Source organism: Notamacropus eugenii, chromosome 1 (assembly GCF_028372415.1).
Source record: "Notamacropus eugenii isolate mMacEug1 chromosome 1, mMacEug1.pri_v2, whole genome shotgun sequence".
In the NCBI taxonomy this organism is placed as follows: domain Eukaryota; kingdom Metazoa; phylum Chordata; class Mammalia; order Diprotodontia; family Macropodidae; genus Notamacropus; species Notamacropus eugenii.
This window is the reverse complement of record NC_092872.1, coordinates 46,618,044-46,637,506: the sequence shown is the minus strand read 5'-3', so window position 1 is coordinate 46,637,506 and position 19,463 is coordinate 46,618,044. Positions and strand designations below refer to the sequence as shown.

The 19,463-nt window shown below is 44.2% G+C and overlaps 1 protein-coding gene across 8 annotated transcripts; it reads left to right on the top strand.

The window, feature by feature from the left end:
• The first annotated feature begins 2,825 nt into the window (after nucleotides 1–2,825).
• Nucleotides 2,826–18,084, top strand: LOC140497502 (tyrosine-protein phosphatase non-receptor type substrate 1-like). Of its 8 annotated transcripts, none has more exons than XM_072598593.1 (6): nucleotides 2,826–3,131; nucleotides 3,599–3,928; nucleotides 12,360–12,728; nucleotides 13,144–13,455; nucleotides 14,264–14,383; nucleotides 17,854–18,084. In XM_072598593.1, exons 1-6 carry the CDS (start codon nucleotides 3,095–3,097, stop codon nucleotides 17,991–17,993), a joined length of 1,308 nt encoding a protein of 435 aa, XP_072454694.1. In that variant the 5' UTR covers nucleotides 2,826–3,094; the 3' UTR covers nucleotides 17,994–18,084. The 8 variants fall into 8 exon arrangements, with proteins under 8 accessions (XP_072454694.1, XP_072454678.1, XP_072454651.1 ...); XM_072598577.1 differs by lacking the exon at nucleotides 17,854–18,084 and adding an exon at nucleotides 14,609–15,670 and having other exon boundaries at nucleotides 12,360–12,689; nucleotides 13,171–13,455; XM_072598550.1 differs by lacking the exon at nucleotides 17,854–18,084 and adding an exon at nucleotides 14,609–15,670 and having other exon boundaries at nucleotides 12,360–12,689.
• The last annotated feature ends 1,379 nt before the right edge of the window (nucleotides 18,085–19,463 follow it).

Below are 19,463 nucleotides of genomic sequence, written 5' to 3'. Positions count from 1 at the left end.
ACACAACACTTAGCAAAATTAAGTCTATGAACTAAGTCTGCTATTGTATGTGGAATTGTACACCTATAGTTGAGGGGTGATGATCCATTCTCAGATCTTTTCTTTGGAGCTAAGTTTGACTTGATCTACTTTCCAAGGTCTGCTGATCATCTGTCTTGCTGGTGTTTTCAGTGGGACCCTTGAGTTATTTCCCAAGAGCACTTAACTTTCAGTCAGTCAGGAGACTAGAGTTCAGATCTTGGCCTTGCCTCTTAGATGTATATTACACCCATGAGCAGCTACCTGGTGTTTTTTTTTTTTTAATCTCTTGGCTTTACTTTCCCCATTTATAAAATAGCCACATTGACTATGCCTCTGAAGTCCCTTTGAGTGTAAATACCGGTCAAGTGCCTTGCTGTATGTGAGCCTTGCACATAGGTGCCAAGGAAACAAAAATGAATGAGTTTCAGCCATCATGTTGCTTCTCAAAATATGGGTAGAGATAACTTAGAATAAATGATCAGTCACCCGAGTAGAATTGGCTTAGTAGGAATTCAGAAGAGGAAGAAGTCACTTCTGGCTAAGGGAGCCACTGATGGGCCTCATGGAAGAGGTGACATTTGAACTGGACCTTAAAGATAATAAGGATCCTTTTATAATTATATCAAATTTAAATGGCTGAACTGTCAGTTTGGCTAGATTACCTGTCAGAGAAGGTGTGCTCAGAATTATCTGGTCCAAAAATGACCTTTGAGGGGATGGGGTTGGTGTGATGAGGGAAGGCTACCTGGAGCAGTGGTTCCATTGAGCCTGGAAGGATATCCACATTAAAGTTATCTCTGAAGGGCAAAAGCGTAGAACCAGTTTTATTGCTGCATACATTTCCTTACAGAAATATCATGAAGGTCAGTAGCACAAGTGTTCTCCCCAGTTTTACTCATTAGGAAAACAAATGAAGATAACTTGTCTGTGCTTGGTCATAAGTATCCTTTACAGCTCAGATGTCCTGAAGTCCAGTGTAATTGCCACTACACCACACTGTTTAGATGGAAGTTAGAGGACATTCTCAATCAGCCTAAGTATCAAAACAGTTCAAGGCCATACTGTGTTCTGGATTGTTGTGTAAAGGGCAGTGGTCTAAGACAGGACTGGCAATATAGTTTTAGGGCCAGATTGCACAGGGCTATGAATGTCCAAAGTGGAGCTGAAAAACAAAACTGTTCAAGTGAATTAGGTTGCCTCATTACATGGTGACCTCCCCCTAATTTCAAGAAGAAACTGCGTATCTGATGTTTATATAAGATACACAAGTGTTATTCTTACAACCTTATATAAATATTAGCCCATTTTATAGATAAAGGAACTCGGGTTACTTGAGGGGTGTGTTTGCCCATGGCCACAGCTCTCAAGTGTCCAAGGCAGGATTCAGATGTAGGTCACTTGACCTAGTTCCAGTGTTCTAGCCCTCGCTTTATAACTACCACCTCTTTAAGAGAGGCTGCCAGGTTGGCTTGGAAACGCTAAGTTGTTGGAGTAGATAATCATTTAGTGTGTTCCAGCTCCTGATTTTGCAACTCCACTTTGCCGTGTAGCTCAGGGAACCTTTGGGACAGGCTTTGGCAAGAAAAGGAAATAGGGTGTATTTGGCAAGAGTGGGGGGAGCCACGGTAATGGCAGAAATACCACAAGACGGGGTGGCTAGAAGCTGATTCCAAGATAGAGCAATCATTAACACCTACTACGTGTAGCTCGTAGGATAGCATGGTTAGCTTTGTGTTTGTCTTCAGTAAAACCAAGGGAACGCACCGAATTCTTCAATGCCATGTTAAATCAGAGTACCCTCTTCACTGATCGGACAAGTCGGCACGATGCCTAGTTCCCACAGCAACAACCGGGGATCCACAGGCCCAGGAAACATCGGCTCTGCCGCCCCTTCCCGGGAGGTTTCCAGGAGAAACGGCCAGGCTGGATTTGGGCGAGCACTGGCCCGACTCCGGCCTAGGGAGCAGCGGGGAGGGGGAGAATGGTGCGGCGGCTACCGGCATGGGTAACGAGGACTCCGGCGGGGAGTGCGTCGTGGTCCAGCTCCTCAGTGAGGGGCAGGAAGCCTCAGGTTACGGCCGGCGGCACGCGCCAGGTTTATTTTAGTAAACGCTCGGAGCGATCGGTCACGTCCTTCGAGGGCCGTCCCTTGGAGACCCCTCCCTCTCGGCTAGGGCCAGCCCGCGACCTGAGGCTTTCGGGGAGGACGGACTCCGGGTCATCTTCGGCGGCTGAAGCCGTCTTGGTCATTCCAGTTGGGGTCATCTCTGTCTTCTGCTAGAATCCTCTGGATGTGGATTCGGGTGTAGATGTACCAACCGCAAAAGAAGAGGAACAGCAACAAAAAAAAGAATAAAAAATAAAGCGTGAGTGGGCCGGTTTTATGGGACCAAGAGGAGTAAGACATGATGACGAGAAGCTGAGGTGATGCTGCGCGGGGAAGGGAGTTGCGGCCGAGACTGATCACACCAGGCTGGCCGCCCTCGTCTGCGCCCTTCTCTTCGGTCCGCGCCTGGAAGCTTCCTTTTATGCTGCTGGCGCCTGGGCCCCGCAGCCAATCAGCGGGCGCGGCCTTTCTCTAGTCGGCCATACGACGTGGAGCCTTCCCCGTGGCTCCGCCCCCTTCTCGGGAAGAAAGGCGCGTGCGCAGCGCACTTCCCTGGGCGTTCCGGATGGCTGTTTTCCACTTCTCGGCTTGTGGCCGGGGCGACGACGACGGCAGATGGGGGGGTGGGTACGGCGGGAAAGCTTCCGCGGCGCGAGTCGGCGCCGTTACGGGCAGGGGCAGCCGCAGCCGAGTGGGCATGCGAGGTCTCGGGCGGAGGAGCCTCCCGGTGTCTCCGCCTCCAGGGCCTCAGCCTCGGCGCGGAGCGGGGGCGGGCCCCTGGCCCCCTCGTCCGCTCCCCGCCTGCCCGGGCCCCTCGTCCGCTCCCCACCTGCCCGGGCCCCTCGCCCGCTCCCCGCCTGCCCCGGCTCCGCCGTGGCCCGGGTCCAGGTTGAAGGGCGGCAATCGAAGGAGCCGGGCCCGAGTTAGGGGAGGTGTGTGCGGGCCGGCCAGCCTCGCCCTCCCAGCATGGAGTGGACTCTGTGGTTCTGGCTCGGGGGCGCTGGTGAGTTGGAGGAAGACTGGCCGCCCACGGGGTTCGCCCGCAGGGGAGGCAGAGAGGGCCCGGACGGTGGCGGGAGGGCGGCAGCTCGGTGCTGCGGGCCCCGGTACGAGCCCCGGCCGTGCGCGGGGCCCGGCTCAGACCGCCCGCCCGGCGGGGGGCCCCGCTCAGACCGCCCTCCCGGCGGGGGGCCCCCGCTCAGACCGCCCTCCCGGCGGGGGGCCCCCGCTCAGACCGCCCGCCCGGCGGGGGGCCTCCGAGTGAGCAAGTTGTCTGACCCGGGATTCCGTAGCGGTCCCGAGGAGGCTGATCCCGTGAGGGAGCGTGGGGGGAAGCGCTAAGTTTGGAAGGTGCGCCTGGCGGCTTCACTGCCCTCTGCCAGATGTTTTAAAAGCACGCTCGGGAAGGGCTAGGGGTGCCCCGGTATTGATCACTGCTTTACACATGGTGAGTTTCCTTTCCTGATCCAGCTACCTTCCACATCTCCATGGACCCTTCTCCGGTGCTGGTCTCCTTAGGGTCAGATGTGCTCCTGCAGTGCATTTTCCCTGCAGTGGGTAAGGACATGCCAACCCCCGCTGTGTCCTGGCACCACGGCCAGTGGCGCCTGGCAGAATACGATGGGATCTTGGTGACCCAGCGTCCAGGCACCGAGCTCCCAGAAAGTGCAGAGGGCCTGCGGAAGGGCAATGCTTCTCTTCTGCTCCGTCGTGTGGCCATGGCAGATCTGGGCTCATACTACTGTATTGTGACAGTTGGGAAACAGCAGGCACAAGCTGGAGTCCTTCTGGAGATCTCAGGTAAGGGCCCACATGCTTATCTCAGAGGTATTGTGGTTCAGTTAAGAGTACTCCGTTTGGAGTTAGAAGACCTGGCTTTAAATCCTGTGTCCTGGCCTCTTAGTAACTACGTGACTTTGGGCCCCGGTTTACTTATATGGTATAGCAGTGGAGTGCTGGACTTGGAGCCAGGAAGACTTAAGTTCAAATCTTCTACTACCAGTTGAGTGCCATTGGGCAAGTCACTTACTCTCTCTAAGCCTCAGTTTCCTTATCTGTCAAATGAGGGTGTTGACCTTTAAGGTCCTTTCATCCCTGACATCTTATAATAATTATCTAGGTAGAGGATGGTAGCTCTAGGAATAATAAAGTGTAACTAAAGATCAGCTGGTTCTCTCATTTGGGAGTTGTTCAGACATATTTATCCCATTTCCTATGAGGCTACAGAGAAACCCTGCCTTTTGGACTTATTTCTATGGTATTGGTATAGAGTAGGGGAAAGAAGACTTGACAGGGAGTTAGAAGGTCTAGATTCTAGTCTGAGTGTTACCACCACTGTTGCTGTGACTAGAGCAAGTCAAAAATTTTATTTGAGTTCACAGTTCCCTCTAATGTAAAAAAATGGAAACAATGTCTGCCATAACTACCTTACAGAATTGGGAGGATGAAGTGAGATAATATATGTGAAACTACTTTGTAAACTAGAAAGCTCCAGGCAAATGTACCATTCATCATACTATAGGCATCCAAATATGTTTTTCTCTGCCAACTTGTGAACCCAGACATTTTGCCAACTGTTAACTTACTGCCAAGAAGCAGTTGGTGTCTAAAACGAAAACTAGACACTGGCAGCCTTCTATAACTCTGATCCTTGTGCAAAGTGAGTTTTCATCCTTTCTATTCTCTAAGCAGAACTCCTAGATCCTTCTGTCCTAAAGGTACTAACTGGGACAGTCATTATAAGGGAGAGGAGGTCCCTGAAGCTTAGTTTTTCTAAATACCTTTTAGGGGCTCTTCAGGTATTTGGGAAGGATTCCAGAGTTTGGTCTCCGATTTCTTCCAGTATGAAACTGGTGGGCAGATTCTTCACTGTTCATGTCATCCCAACTCACAAGAAGCTGATTGGTATTAGAACCCAGTGGTTTACAGTGTGTAAACCTCCCATCTGTTTTGTTGTTGTTTTTTTTTGCTCCTGAACTGCCAAGTACTGTTGGGGAAAAAAGCATGAAGCCAAAGTTCATTTCATCCCTAATCAATTATTGCTTCTTAACATCATCTAGGACTGTTGCTTTTACTTGGCAATCTTTTTATTCATCTCTTATCACAGAACCTATCCCATTCCCTATAGAATCTGTTTTAATTCTTCTCTTTGCTCAATCACCCATTCTCAGCCTTATTGTCAAACTTCATGTCTTACTTTACTGAGATTTTTTTTTAAATTTTAACTCTTACTGCTATTTCCAGTGTCCCTCAAAACTTTTGTCTTCACCCACACTTCCCTCTTTTTGTGGGGGAAGAGCTATTATTTATTTAGCTCTACAAATGTTAAACATCTGTTTTGAGCAAAACACCATGATTGGACCTGGGATTAAAAACCAGAAAAAGGAAGCAGTTCCTGCAGGTAGGGTGGGGTGGGTGTGAGGGTGATTTGTTGATATCTACACAGATAAGTATAAATAATACAAAGTATGTAACTGAGGGTTTGAGGGGAAAGCTAGACAAAGTGCTGTGTGAATAACTTGAGGGATTGAAACTTTTCACTTGGGGATGGATGAAGCAAGGTGTTTTTTGTTTTATTTCATTTTGTTTTTTAAAAAAGGCATCTGATCTATTTATTCTATTATTTGAAAGAAGATGGGGATTCTGAAAGGTCTTAATGATCATTCATTCCAATCACAGGGAAGAACTTGTGTAATAAATGCACAAAGTAGGTTGAAGTCAAGATTGTAAAGGGGCTTGAAAGCCAGGTTGAGGAATATGTATTTTATCTTAGAGGCTAAATAGGTAGCCTACTCAAGAGTGCCAAGAAAGAGCATGACATATTCAGGACTGTACCTTAGGAAAATTATTTTTGCAGTGGGAAGAATGAATTTAAGAAGGGAAGACTGGAAACACAATGACCAACTATAGTAACTCAGAGGAGAGTGGATTAGGAATTGGGTTCTTGTAGTGTGTCAAGGTGAATTGTGAGAATAAGTCAGTAAACATTAAGCACTTGCTATGTGCCATTCAGTGAGCTAAGATATGGGGATACAAAAAGGGGCAAAAGAGCATCCCTGCCCTCAAGGAGTTTATACTCTAATGGGGAAGGCAAAATGCAAACAAATATATACAGAATAGCCTATATATAGGATAAATAGGAAATAATTAACAGAAAAGTCACTGGAATTAAGAGGGATTGGAGAAGGCTTCCTGTAGAAGAAGGGATCTTAGCTGAGACTTAAAGGAAGCTGGAGAGGTCAGTAGGAGAGCATTCTAGGAATGGGGGACAGGCACGGAGATGGAGTATCTTGTTTGTGGAACAGTCAGGAAGCCAGTGTCTTTGGGTCAAAGAATATATGTCAGGGAATAAGGTGTAAGGAGAGTGGGGAGAAAGAAATGGGCTGGGTTCTGATGTTTGAATGCCAAATAGAGCATTTTATATTTGATCCTGAAAGCGAGAGGGAGCCACTGGAGTTTATTGAGTAGGGATTAATATCATAGCAGTTTCTGGAGCACCACTTTAGTGGCCAAATGCAGGATGGAGTGAGAGACATGAGGCAGGCGGCTCAACAGCAGGCTGTCTGGTCTGGGTGTGCAATGATAAAGGCCTGAGCTAGAGTGTGGTGACATTAGAGGAGAGAAGGGAGTGTATTTGAGAACTGTTGTGAAGGTGAAATCACCAGGCCTTGGCAACTGCTTGGATATAGGGAGTGAGAGATCATAAGGAATCCTGGAGGCATCTGAGGGATTGGAAGGATGGTCTTGCCCTCTTATAGTAATGGGGAAAGGGGGAGAGCATGGGGGATAGATAATGAGTCTTGCTTTGGACACAGTGAGTTTAAGATGCCTACTCAACATCTGGTTCGAGATGTCGGAAACACAGTTGGAGATGCGGGATTGGAGTTAAAGAGAGGTTAAGATAGTAAAGATAGATTTAAGAATCATCAGCATAAAGATGGTCATTAAATCCTTTGGAGCTAATGAGATCACCAAGAAGGGGAGAGATAGGAAAGATGGGGAGGAAGAAGTAGTCCCTGGGTGACTGCTTGATTGGTAATCAGGGTAAGGGAGGGGACAGAGTCAGAGATACTTCAAGTTTTTAAATGTGAGTGGCTTGAGAAGGTGGTGCTATCAACAGAAATGAGGGTGTTTGGAGAAGGGGTAGATTTTTTTATATTTATTTATTTTTAGTTTTTAACATTCACTTCCCATAAGATTTTGAGTTCCAGGTTTTCTCTCCCCCACCTCAAGACACTGTACAATCTGATATAACCTCTACATATACATTCATATTAAGTATATTTTCTCATTAGTCATGTAGTAATTAGGAATTAGAACAAATGGGAGGAACCACGAGAAAGAAAAAACAAAAAAAGAGAGAAAGCAAATAGTCTGCTTTGATCTACATTCAGACTCCATGGTTCTTTCTCTGGATGTGGATGGCATTTTCCATCATGAGTCTTTTGGAGTTGTCCTAGATTCTTGTATTACTAAGAAGAGGTAGGTATATCAAAGTTAGTCATCAAGCAGTGTGGCTGTTACTGTGTACATTGTTCTCTTGGTTCTGCTCACTTCACTCAGCATTAGTTCATGTAAGTCTTTCCAGGTTTTTCTGAAGTCTGTAAGAAGGAATAGATGTAGGGAAGATGATTATGATGAACTCTGCTTTGGACATGTTGAGTTTAAGGTACTGATACGGTGAAGATACGGGTCTTTCTGTAATTCAAGACAGGTCTGGGAATTATTTGAAGGGGTTGGTAATTGGATCCATTGAAGCAGATTACATCACTAAGGGATGGAGTATTGAAAAAGAGGAGAACTTAGGACAGAATCTTGAGGAATATTTGTGCTTTATGGAGTAAGATTTATTTGCCGAACCAACAAAAGATAGTCACACTGATAGAAGAACAAAAGACAGCAGTGTCATTCATAGAAATCAGAGGAGAAGAGAGCGTCCAAGATGAGGAACTGGTCAGCTGTATCAAAAACTGCAGAAAAGTGAAGGAAGATGGAGAATGACAATATGATACAGGATTTAACTAGAGGTCACTGATTGACTACAATAATATAAATGGAAATAATAGCCAAAAAATCCTGAATAGCATAATGGTCATGACCAAAATGCTTGGCCCTGAAGAAGACTCGAAAAAATGTACCTGCTCTTTGCAGAGGAGAGAGAAAATGACTGTAGAATATTGCATACGTTGTCCGATTTGGTTGGTATGTTGATATGTTGGTTTTTACTGATTTTTTTTCTTTGTTGCATCGGATGGACCACTGGTAGGAGTGAAATATATCAATTTTTTTTAAAACTGTTGAGAGAAAGCTTTGAGACAGTCTTTGAGGATAATTATGGAATCAGATCATGAGAGTTAAGGAGTGAGCCAAATGAGGATAGGCTGGGTAGTAATGGAGAAGTGATCACAGGGAAAATGGGTTTTTGCCTCAGCAAATCATAGAGATTGGGAAACGAGCTAGAAATGGTAAGGAGTTTTTCAGTAGGGAGGAAAAGCCAGGGTAAGATGAATGAATTTGGGAATAAAGGAAGGGATGGGGAGACTAGTGATCTTGATGGGGATAAAGAGCAGGTTTAGGAGAAGTAAGAAAAGTAGAAGTATACTATTTCGACTCCAAGAAGGAGAATTTCAGAGTTCAGGATTATGGGAGAATATGTGACATTGAAGTCTAAAGTATGAGCATGTCTTGGATAGCTAAGAAAAAGAAGATATGGGGAGTTAAAGAGATTGAGACCTTGGAGGTCATTGTAAAGGGTTGTTGATGTGAAGTCACCAAAAATGAGGCAGCCAGATCCTTGGGTAGGGAGGGAAAATTGCAATGACTGAAAGTCATTGAGAAAGAATGAAGGATATCTAGGTTAGTAGATAGTAATAACAAGGATTTGGACAGTGTTAACTCCAAAGGAAGCTGGGTTGCTGAATGATGGTGGAGAATTTGGAAGTATTAGTGGGGAACAAGGAGTAAGTTCTTTGTGCTGTCTTCGTATGTCAGAGAAGATGAAATAAAGAATAGCCAGTACAGGAGAGGGTGGTCTTCAGTTAAAAACACCAGAATATGGTAAAAGTGTGAGTGGACAATATCTGGGATGAAGGAGAATTTTCTAAGGATTGCATTAGGGGACTGATTCTTACCTCTTTAAAGAATGAAAGTAGAACATGGGTTTAAAAGGATATGTTTTCAGATACAGCCAACATGTTAATTTGTTTTGCTGGGAAGGTTTGAAGAGATGGATGGAAAGGCATTGGAAAGTGACAGTGACATCTTAAAAGCATCATTAAAACATAAAGAGGGCGGGGGATGAGAGAGTAGTGGTTTCAGACAGAATGATGGAACTGGAGATCACATAGTAAGTCGGTAGTGATGAGGAAGTGGTTGTAGAGAAGACAGTTTTTTAGCCTGAGCAAATCAGAGCAAGACATAGAAATTTGCTAGCCATGGTCAGGGGAAATGACCAAGTATTAAGAAACTTGTGGATTAAATCAGCCCTACGGTTCTAATTAGAATTTTGATGTGAAGGTATCTTTGCTAATGGTATGTTCCAGGTGGAACTTGAGTTGCTTGCACCATACAGGATAGCCATTAGTAATGGTGGCCCTGAAGGTGAAGAAAAGCTCTAATTCCAGGCAGCAAACAGCAGGAACAGTCACTTCAAGGCTACTCATGATGAGTACCTGCCTGGGTTTGATGAGGGGAACTATCTAAATAGGTCCAAATAGCTCTAGGCAACTCACTGCAGTTTTCCTTTGCTGAACCTCCCCCATACTCCCTTGTACCCAGAGTAGGGGGAAGATGGTAATGGCAGCCAGGAAGGCCATGGAATTTCATCTCCTCTAATGCTGCTTTTGCTCTGCCACATAGCACTTCTGCTTAGCAAGCCTTCAGTGGTTCCCTAGTACCTGAAGAGTAAAGTTCAAACTTACATGTGGCATTCGAGACTTTCAGTAATCTGGTTCTGCCTTGACTTTCTGAGCTTATCTGATATTGCTCCCCTCCATGTACTCCTTACTAGCTCACTGAATATACCCTATGCTTTTTCCATCTCTGTGCATTTTTCACCCTGTTCCCTTTAACTGGAATGTCTTCTCAGTTGCCACCTTCTCCAGAAAGCCTATCCTGATCTCCCTTGTCTGTAACAAACTTCCCCCTTGGACCTTACTTGGTGCTTTGTTTTGAATCTTTGTAACATGACTATCATGTAATATTGTGTATCAGCACTATGCCTGGCACACTGTAAGTGCTGAATAAATGCTACATCTGTCGTAGTTATCTTTGCTTTTGTTTTATCCCTTACCAAACTGTAAACTCCATCAAAGCAAGAACCATGTCCTCTGTAGACATTGTCTCTGTCCCTTTATCTCAGTGTTTTGCATACACTAGGTGTTTAATAAAAATTGAATGACTAAAACATATGCATGTCTCTCCTGTGAAAGAAAACAAAACCTTCCCAGCATCTGCCTATTGCCCCATCTTTCTCCCTCTTGCAGCCAAACTTCTGGAAAGAGGTGGCTGTGATGATCATCTGCTTTCCAATAACCATCCTGCACCTGTTATAGCTTTACTGAAATTGTTCTCCCAGAAGTGGCCAATGGCCTTTTCTCTTCAGATTTAATGTGTTTGTTTCAGTCTTCAACCTCTCATAGTCTTCTCTCTAATATTTGACATTTTGGACTCATTCTTTCCTTCAGGATTTGTTCTTTTTTTTCTTGACTTTCATGACACCACACTTCCCTGGTTCTCCTACTTTTCTGACCATTCTTCCTAACTCTTTCACTTATTCCTATTCTTTCTCCTATCCTTTTAATAATGGCATTTCCCGAGACTGTCCCTTGCCCTCTTCTATCCCAGTGATTTCATCCAATATTACCACTTTAACTGGCACAGTGAAAGGAGTTGGGAGGATGACACCAAAATCTACATCTGTCTTTTGCATGCTCGGACCTCAGTTATCTGTCATTTCATTTCACTGGTTCCCTTTGGCCTATTTCAAGTGACAGCACAATCTCAGTTCTTTTTGACTCCAATCTTCCATAGTATGGCTTTAAACTCCCTTTTCCTTCCAACCAGAAGTGGTCTGCTCATCACTGCCAACATAGATTGTGTCCTGTAACTTTGTTACTTTTGCTTTTTTATTCCCTTTCCTTCTTTCCATCTTTCATTGCAAACCTACCTGTTCTTCAAAACCCAGCTCAACGTTTTATTTACCATATCTTTGCGTCTTTTCTAGCACGTATTGCAGGCTTTTGTCCCGTACTAGGTACCTACCAAAGAAAGGAAGGCATAAAGAAAGATTTCTTTCCTTTTTTGGGAAAATAAATTAAGATAATGAAGTTGTTTAGTGAGTAGGATCATAGACTAGCTAGAAAGGATTTTGGAAGCTATAGAGGCTTAATGCCTCATTTAACTGAGAAGGAAATGGAAGCCTAGAGCAGCTAACTGACAAGTCCATAATCCCGCAGGCCATAAAGTCAGGAACCAAGTCTGGATATTTGAACCCAGACACTCTGACCCTCCAGACAGTGCTTTTTTCACAGTGCTGTGTGGTAGTAGTGAGGACCCTCTGCTTTAGGTAACGGTTGTCCTTAGGAGCTAGGAAGAGCCGCAGAGGAGACAGGTCTGTCCTGTCAGCTGCCCTCACAGCGTTTGTAGACCTCTCTACTTTGTCCTAAATACATTGTCCACATTTCCCCCTTCTCATGCTCTCAGTTGCCCTTTTAGTTCTTATGATCATATGAAATCAAAAGACCCTTTAGTAGCTTGACCCTGATTAATTTAATTGAAGAAAAGTTGGTATATAATGAAATTTGTCTTATGATGTGATTTTCAAAGCACATTCACAAATATTCTTTGATGCTAGCAACAACGTTGTGAGGTAGAGTTGTCTTCCATTTGATGAGGAAACAGAGACTGAGGGTAAATAACCTAACCTTGATATCACTGTGAACCAATGGTACACCCAGAAAACATATATTGATTCCTAGTCTAGCTTTCCTTCTATATTTTGAGTTTGTCCCTGAAACTATCAGGAAGCTTGTTTTCCCCCTGTAGTGTCTGCTTTGGGGGGTGTAAGATTCAGGCTCTGAGCTGATTCTGAATTTGCTGTCTTTCTCCTTCTCTTCCATATCTTTACATCTCTGTTTCTCCTACTTCTACCTTTCTGTTACTTTCTCATCCTTGGATCTGTTTTCTCTCTTTCTCTGTCCCTTCCTATCCCATTCTTACCTTTCTCCTTCAGGTTCTGACTTGCAGATCTACACAGAGCCCTCCTCTTGGGTGACTATGGGTTCTTCAGCACTGCTCAAATGTCGATTCAGCATAGGGGATGTGATTGAGTTGAGTTCACTCACAATACGCTGGTATGCCCCAGGGGGACAAATTATAGCCCAATTTCCACCAAAGGAGGAGGAGGAGGAGAAGAAGAAAGATGTGGGTGAAGGGTCTGGGGGGCTAACAACCTTAGACTCTTTTTCTGAGGCAGAGCTACTTTTGGGCAATGCCTCCCTGACAATACTCAGAGCACAACCTAAGGATGCAGGACTCTACAGCTGCAGTGTGGGATATGGAGGTGAGGAACGGCACAGTGAGAGCCTCTTCAGTGTCATTGGTGAGGAAGGGTAATTCCACCCCCCCCCCCCCCCCAATCCTAAACCCTTTCTTTCCTTTCAGTTTTTTTTTTTTTGTCCTTGATAGTTTTGAATTTTAGCCATGCAACCATTTCTTCCACCCACCTTGGTCAGTACCTTGTTGAAAATTATCTCTTGTGACCTGTGGTTCCCTGAAGCTATCTGGGATAGGCATCCCTTATCTGTGTCTGTAGACACTTATAGTATCCTATAAACGCTGCCCCTCTAATGTGTGCAAATCTTTCTTAACACATTCTGGTGCCCTATATTTTGCAATGAAAAACCTTTTTATGCCTTCATTCAACTTCCTTCTAGTGTTTGAGATTCTAGGTCTCAGGCCAAGTCAATCCAAATATTAATATTAGTATTTCTCACTCTCTCCTTACATGGCTCTAGCTGCCCCCCACATCTCCTTGTTTCCAGTCCAGGTTTCTCTAGGAGAAAAGACCACCCTGCTGTGCCAGATCAAAGGTTTTTACCCTGCAGGGGGCCTTCAAGCCTGGTGGCTACGGAATGGGCAGAAGCTACCAGAGGCCGTCCCTATGGGGTCCCCCACACAAAACCCTGATGGCACATTTGATTTGAAACTGATCTTAAATTTGACCCTGGAGTCCCATGACCTAGAAGCCAACTTTACCTGTCATGTGACTCATCCTGCTCTGGAACATCCCCTGCAACAAATATTAGAGATGGAAGTCAAAGAAGAAGGTGAGGGAGTTACAGGGGCTTTATGAAGCAAGAGGGCAGAAAGTCATTATTGGGGAAAACATGTGAGAAGCAACTTAGGAGGCCATATGGTATGGTGGGAAAACCCTGGAGTCAGAGTGAATTCTGTTCATCCAGCATAGATGAACTTAACTCCTTTGAACCTCAGTTTCTTAACTGTAAAATGAGATTGGGCTAAATGATCTCTCAGGTCCTTTCCAACTCTATGGTCTGATGACGCTTCAAGCTGAGGGTTCTCAAAGGTTTGGGGAGGGATGTTTGATTAAGTGTAGAGACAAAATAAGGGCATCTCGAAGTTCACTACTAGAGGAATGGAACGTGACTAGGATGGTAGGAGGATATTTATAGGAAGAAGTGAATGAACTTTGGGGAAAATAGGATTGTAGTGGGATAAAATGAGAGGGGGGCATATGGAAAGTAAAAGGGGAGGGTGGGATCTAAAATCCCTTAGATATTGGGGAGATGAAGAGAGTTCCTAGAAAGGAGAGGGTTATGGGCAAACTATTGTGGAATCTCTGGTCACTGTGAATGATGAAAGGAAGGGAATAGGGGAAGAGCCTAGAAGTGAAGGAAATATATATGTCCTAAAGTCAAGGAGAGCTGGGTTGCAAGTAAGTATGAAGCTCACATCTATCATGTATTTGAAGGGCAGAAAGGCAGAGGTAGTTTGTGAAAGTTTGTATTCTTAAGATTGATCTATGGGAAAATTAAAGGGAGATAGAGCCTATATATGGGAGCAACAGGTAAAGAAACTGACTCTTATCTCTCCCTTTCTTCTTCCATCGTTTAGAAAAATGGTGGGAAGATGTTCAAAGCAACAGTAGGCCATCAATTAGCAGCATCCTGATCACCACCTTGGGTATGACTGTTCTAGGTTTTGTCATCATCTACAGCTTGATGAGGAACAGAGGTGACTGGGGAGCAGGGAGGATGGGGAATCTAGAAGTATAAGAAGGGACATGGGAGGAATGAAAGAGAGAATTGAGTATCCTCAAGGGAAAAAGATGGGGGTGAAAAAAGACGTGGCAGTCCAGAAAGTCTGGAAATCTTGAAAGTTATAAGAAGAGGAAAATGGGGAGCTCTTTCCTCTGTAGAGAGAAATTTCCCCATTTGAGCATCCTTCCATATTACCCAGGCCTAGTGGAAGCAGAGCAGGAGCAGGGACAATTCCGGATAGCAGCAGATGGAGAAGACAGGGAGCAACCTCAAGAAAAATCTGACTTCCAGTCCCCTGGAAGAAACTGGGAGGTGGAAAAATTGTTACCAAGGGAGCATACTGAGTCTGAGGAAGAGATCCTTCAGGGAAACAGAAAAGCTGCATTCCTGCAGGGCTATAGAAAGACTGTGGGGGTAATGGAAATGAGGTATGCGAGGATGGAGAGACAAATCAATGTAGAATGTAGAAAGACTGAGGAGAAGATCCTTGCATTAGAGGGTGGTAGGGAGGGTCAATTCCTGGTAGAGACAGGTGAAAGTAAGGAACAGAACCTAGAAGGATATGGAGAGAATGAGAGACAGGTTCTGCAAGAAGTTGAAGTGTCTACTGAGACACAGTTTCAGGAGGCAGATGCAATAGGAACTGAAGGACAGATTGTCAAAGGTAGTAAACAGACAGAGGATCCCAAGAGAGATAAAGAAGCCACTAGAGGACAAACTTCGGGAGGAGATAGTGAAAGACAGACCCAGGATGGGGACAGTGAAGGACAAGCACAGGGAGGGTACAGCGAAGGACAAATCAAGGGAAGAGATGCTGAAGGGCAGACCCAGGGAGGGGATGCTAAAACCGAAGTCCACAGAGGGGATGAAGAGACCACTGAAGAACATGTCTCCAAGGAAGTTGGAGGAAATGAAACAAAACCCATAGGAGGGGAGGGAGAGGGAGAGGCCATAGAGCAAATCCCAAGTGGATATGAAGGGATAGAGGGATGGGCCTCAAGTGGAAAGATTGATACCCATCCATTGAGGACAGATGAGGATCTTTCAGAACAATCCCCAGGGGCACTTGGAGACATAGGTTCTTCCCCAAGACGAAGACATCATTCAGCCCCAGGGACAGATGGAGAGGTCAGGGGGGCAGAAAAATAAGCAAGCAGAAATAATCAAGGGAGGAATAGGAAGGAAAGTTCAGCCCTGTGCCTCCTGACTTTGTGACCATAATTTCCAGATAAATTGTTCTGAAAGGCCTTTCATCTCTTGATATTCTGATGATGTTAACAGAGCAGCTTATTTGGGGGTAGAGGTGGCATGGGGGAACAGATGTCAGTTTGAGTTTTAGAACAAAATAGGTAGAATGCCTGATAATGTGCTCTCATTCTTAACACTTCCTGAAAGAGAAAAAAAATAAGAAAACATGTTGCTTAGTGTGCAAAGGATTCAACCAGTTGAGCCGTAGGGCAGGGAAGCTGGTACATCCTTTGAGAAAAGGGTAGAAGGCTATGCAAAAAAAGAAAATTAGAACTGAACTTATAAAACCCTGGCACATAGGTTGCAGGGAAGGTTTCATGGAGAAAAGTTAAAATATTTTTCATTGACTTTAGGTAGCTGGAACAGCCTAGTGTCTTCCTTTTTTAGGTCAGAGATTGAGGGATTTGGGGACTGAATGTAATTATTGAAGGATAACCTTAGGAAATGTCCCCAGTTCATGGAAATTCAGTACACAGTAATTAACACAAGGTTTTGAACCTAGCCACTATTTATATCACCTGACGTGAAGGAGATGGTTCAATTATTTTACATGAATTTTGAGGTTCGTTCTGGCACTCACCTGCCTGATTGCTTCAGATAACATTTGTTTATAACTTGGTATGAATGGTAGGGTTTTGCCAAACAGTAATCCATACATACATAAGTTTAAACCTGTTCACCTGATTTATACATGGGTGCTCAGTAAGTATAATGAGAGTGATTTATCTCACCACCTTCCCTGGGGCTCTGAGTAATATTCCTTTCATGCCATTCATGAAATGCACATTCAAGAAATGTTTGTTAGCTAGAATGAAGGAGGCGTGAAGGGGGAAAGACAAGTTTAGAGGCCTTTCTTCCTAACCCAGTGTTCACAGGTGAGTGGAAAGGGACTTCAGAGATCATACTCCAACAAGAATACTGCCTTACAGATTGTCATCCAGTATTTGTGTGATGACATCGAAAAGGAAGAGTCCACCACCTCCTGAGGCAGACAGATCATTTTACAGGCTCTCACAACCTTGACTGGAAAGTTTTCTTATATCAGGCATAAATTTGCCTCTGCACCTTGCATCCACTGCTTTTAGTGCTGTCCAGTCCTTCCACATGACCCCTGTCCCATCAAGGGTACTTCAGGTCACATCTACCTGTCTTCTCCTGATTATACCTCCCCAGCTCTTTCAGCCAATCCACATAACATGATCTTAAAGATGAATGTCCAGACATAAACACAGTACTCCAGATGTCCTGCCCATGCCTGTTCCTGGCTACTCTGCCTCTCACTACAGTTTCAGAGATCATTAGGGGTTTTTTTTGTTTGTCATATCCCAGAGTTGATCCATATTGAGCTTGCAATTTACTAAAGCACCTAGATCTTTTTCAGAACAATTGCTGGCTAACTCTGCCTTCTCTATCTTGCACTTGAGAATTCGATATTTTTAACCCAACTATGAATCTTTATACTTATCCCTATTAAATATCTTAGGATTAGATCGGGATTCTTCAGTTTTTTGCATTGTAGACCCAGACTCCTTTGGCATTCTGGTGAAGCCTATGTATGGACCCCCTCCTCAGAATGTTTTTAAATGGATAAAATAAGATTACAAAGGAAACCAATTAAAATTAAAAAAATTTTTAAATTTACAAAACCCAATAAAAAGTTAAGAATTACCATATCATATTTAACCCAGTATTCTAACCTAATAATTTTTTTTGTTTCTTGAGCCCTAGAAGCTATCACTCTCTACTTTGTCATATGCAAATTCAGTAAGCATGGTATCTATGCCTTTATCCAAATCACTGATAAAAATATTAAACAGCACAGCTCTCTGGGACACTTGATTACACCTTCTTCCAAGGTAACACTGAACCATTAATGGCTACTCTTTGGGTGTAGTTATTCGGCTAGTCCTGAATCCACCCAACTAAATATCATCATCTCATATTTCTTTGCATTGTCCGCAAGAATGCCACAATATACATTTTCATATATTTTGCTAAAATCGGGTAAACTATGTGCATGATATACCCCTTATTTTTACAAGTCTAATTATGCCATCAGAAAAAGAAATGTTTAGTTTGGTATTACCTATTCTCAGTGACACCATGCTGACACTTGGAGTTATTGCTTTTTTTTTTTTTTTACCAACTAGATTTTGCTAGGAAGTAAAACAGAATTTATTGGCCTATGTTTTTCAGATTTCCATTCTGCTGAATGTCTGGATATCTGCCCGTTTTCAATCTTTGTAGCACCTCTGCCAATCACCTTGTCTGTCTGGACCTCACTTTCCTCATCTGTATGTGTGTGTGGAGTGGAGGTGGATTTAGATGACCTTTAAAGCCTCTTCCAGCTCTAATCTGATTAACCTAAAATGTCTAATTGCAGATCCAAATTGTTTTAGAAAAATCTGAATGGAGATTGTTACTGAATTGGCTGGCTCCTAAAATGTTTCCAGTTCTCTTATCTCTGGATGTGACTGTTGCCTCCATATGTAACTATCCGGAGAAGGCACATTTGTGTATATATTGTTGCCTTCCTTCCTGTGGTCACTCTTCCTTCTAGCTTTCAAGGTTAGGACACTTAAAAATACGCACACACACGCACACATATATAGATATATGTATATGAAGTTGTAAAATATTTTGTAAACCTTAGTTATTATTACCCCACTACCTTAAACCCTTTGGAAGAAAAATGCTAAAAACTGTGTACATAAATACTTCTTTTTAAGTACTACCATTCCTTCACTCTTCTTGATCCTCTCTCATTCCATAAAGATGGGCCTTAGACTTTAAATGAAGGGATTGGCCTAGATCATCTCTTCCAGTGCTCCTCCTAAACCTAAGGAATCACCCATTTGTAGCCAACATACTTGTGGTTCCTGTTCATCTCCTGAGCACATTGCCTTCATTTCTCCGGTATGGGAGAGTTTAGTCTTCCAATTTTACCAAGAAAAGATGGAGAAGACAGTAATAGAGCATAGGAAACTGGCAGGCTTCATTTTAAATGAGAGCCTGCACGACATCTTCACCCAAAGCCTCCTCCCAACCTGCGGGACTTTGATGACTTGACCGGTGGGTCTTGTTCCATCAGTTGGGGAAAAGCATGACTCGAAACAAAGATGTAGAAAATTGTTCTTCTAACAGATCCAAACCACCTATTAACCAGTAACTTCAAGAGACAACCTCACCCCCCTTTTTTCCATTAGAGCTGTTAATAAAGGAACACAACTTTTTAAAAAATAGTTTATCTTCCTGAATGTATCCGAGACACCTACTAACGTAGTTAGTTGTTAACGATAATAAGCAGGTCGAAGGGACGGGAAGCAAAAGTCTAAATAAATTCTCCGTGGGCTAACAAACAAACGTAGGCTCCTTACTGCAGAGGAAACGTCAATGCCACCCGCTCCCTCCGGGCCTTTTTGCCTTCAAACCGATCCCTGTACGAGTCCCGGTAAGGCGGAAGGATAAGGGATTGCACGGCAGTACTGTGACGTTGCACATGCGGCGCTGGCTGTACTAGGTAGGAGAATCGCACATGCGCAGTGGTTACCTATAGCTGGTCTCCTTTCTTGCCCCTCCCCCAGTACTTCACACGCTCATTGTCAAGCGACGGCGGCGAGCGGGCGGTCACGGGGCGCGCCAGAGACTCCGATACCTCGCGCGCGTGCGCCTTTAGCTCTCTTCAACATTCCCCCTCCCCCACCCCCATCTCCCATTCCCTACTCTGAGTCTTCCCAGTGTACTAGGAACGCAAAATTCACCTTTCTTTGCTACCCCTTTTCGCTTAACCTAGAGCTAACCGTCTA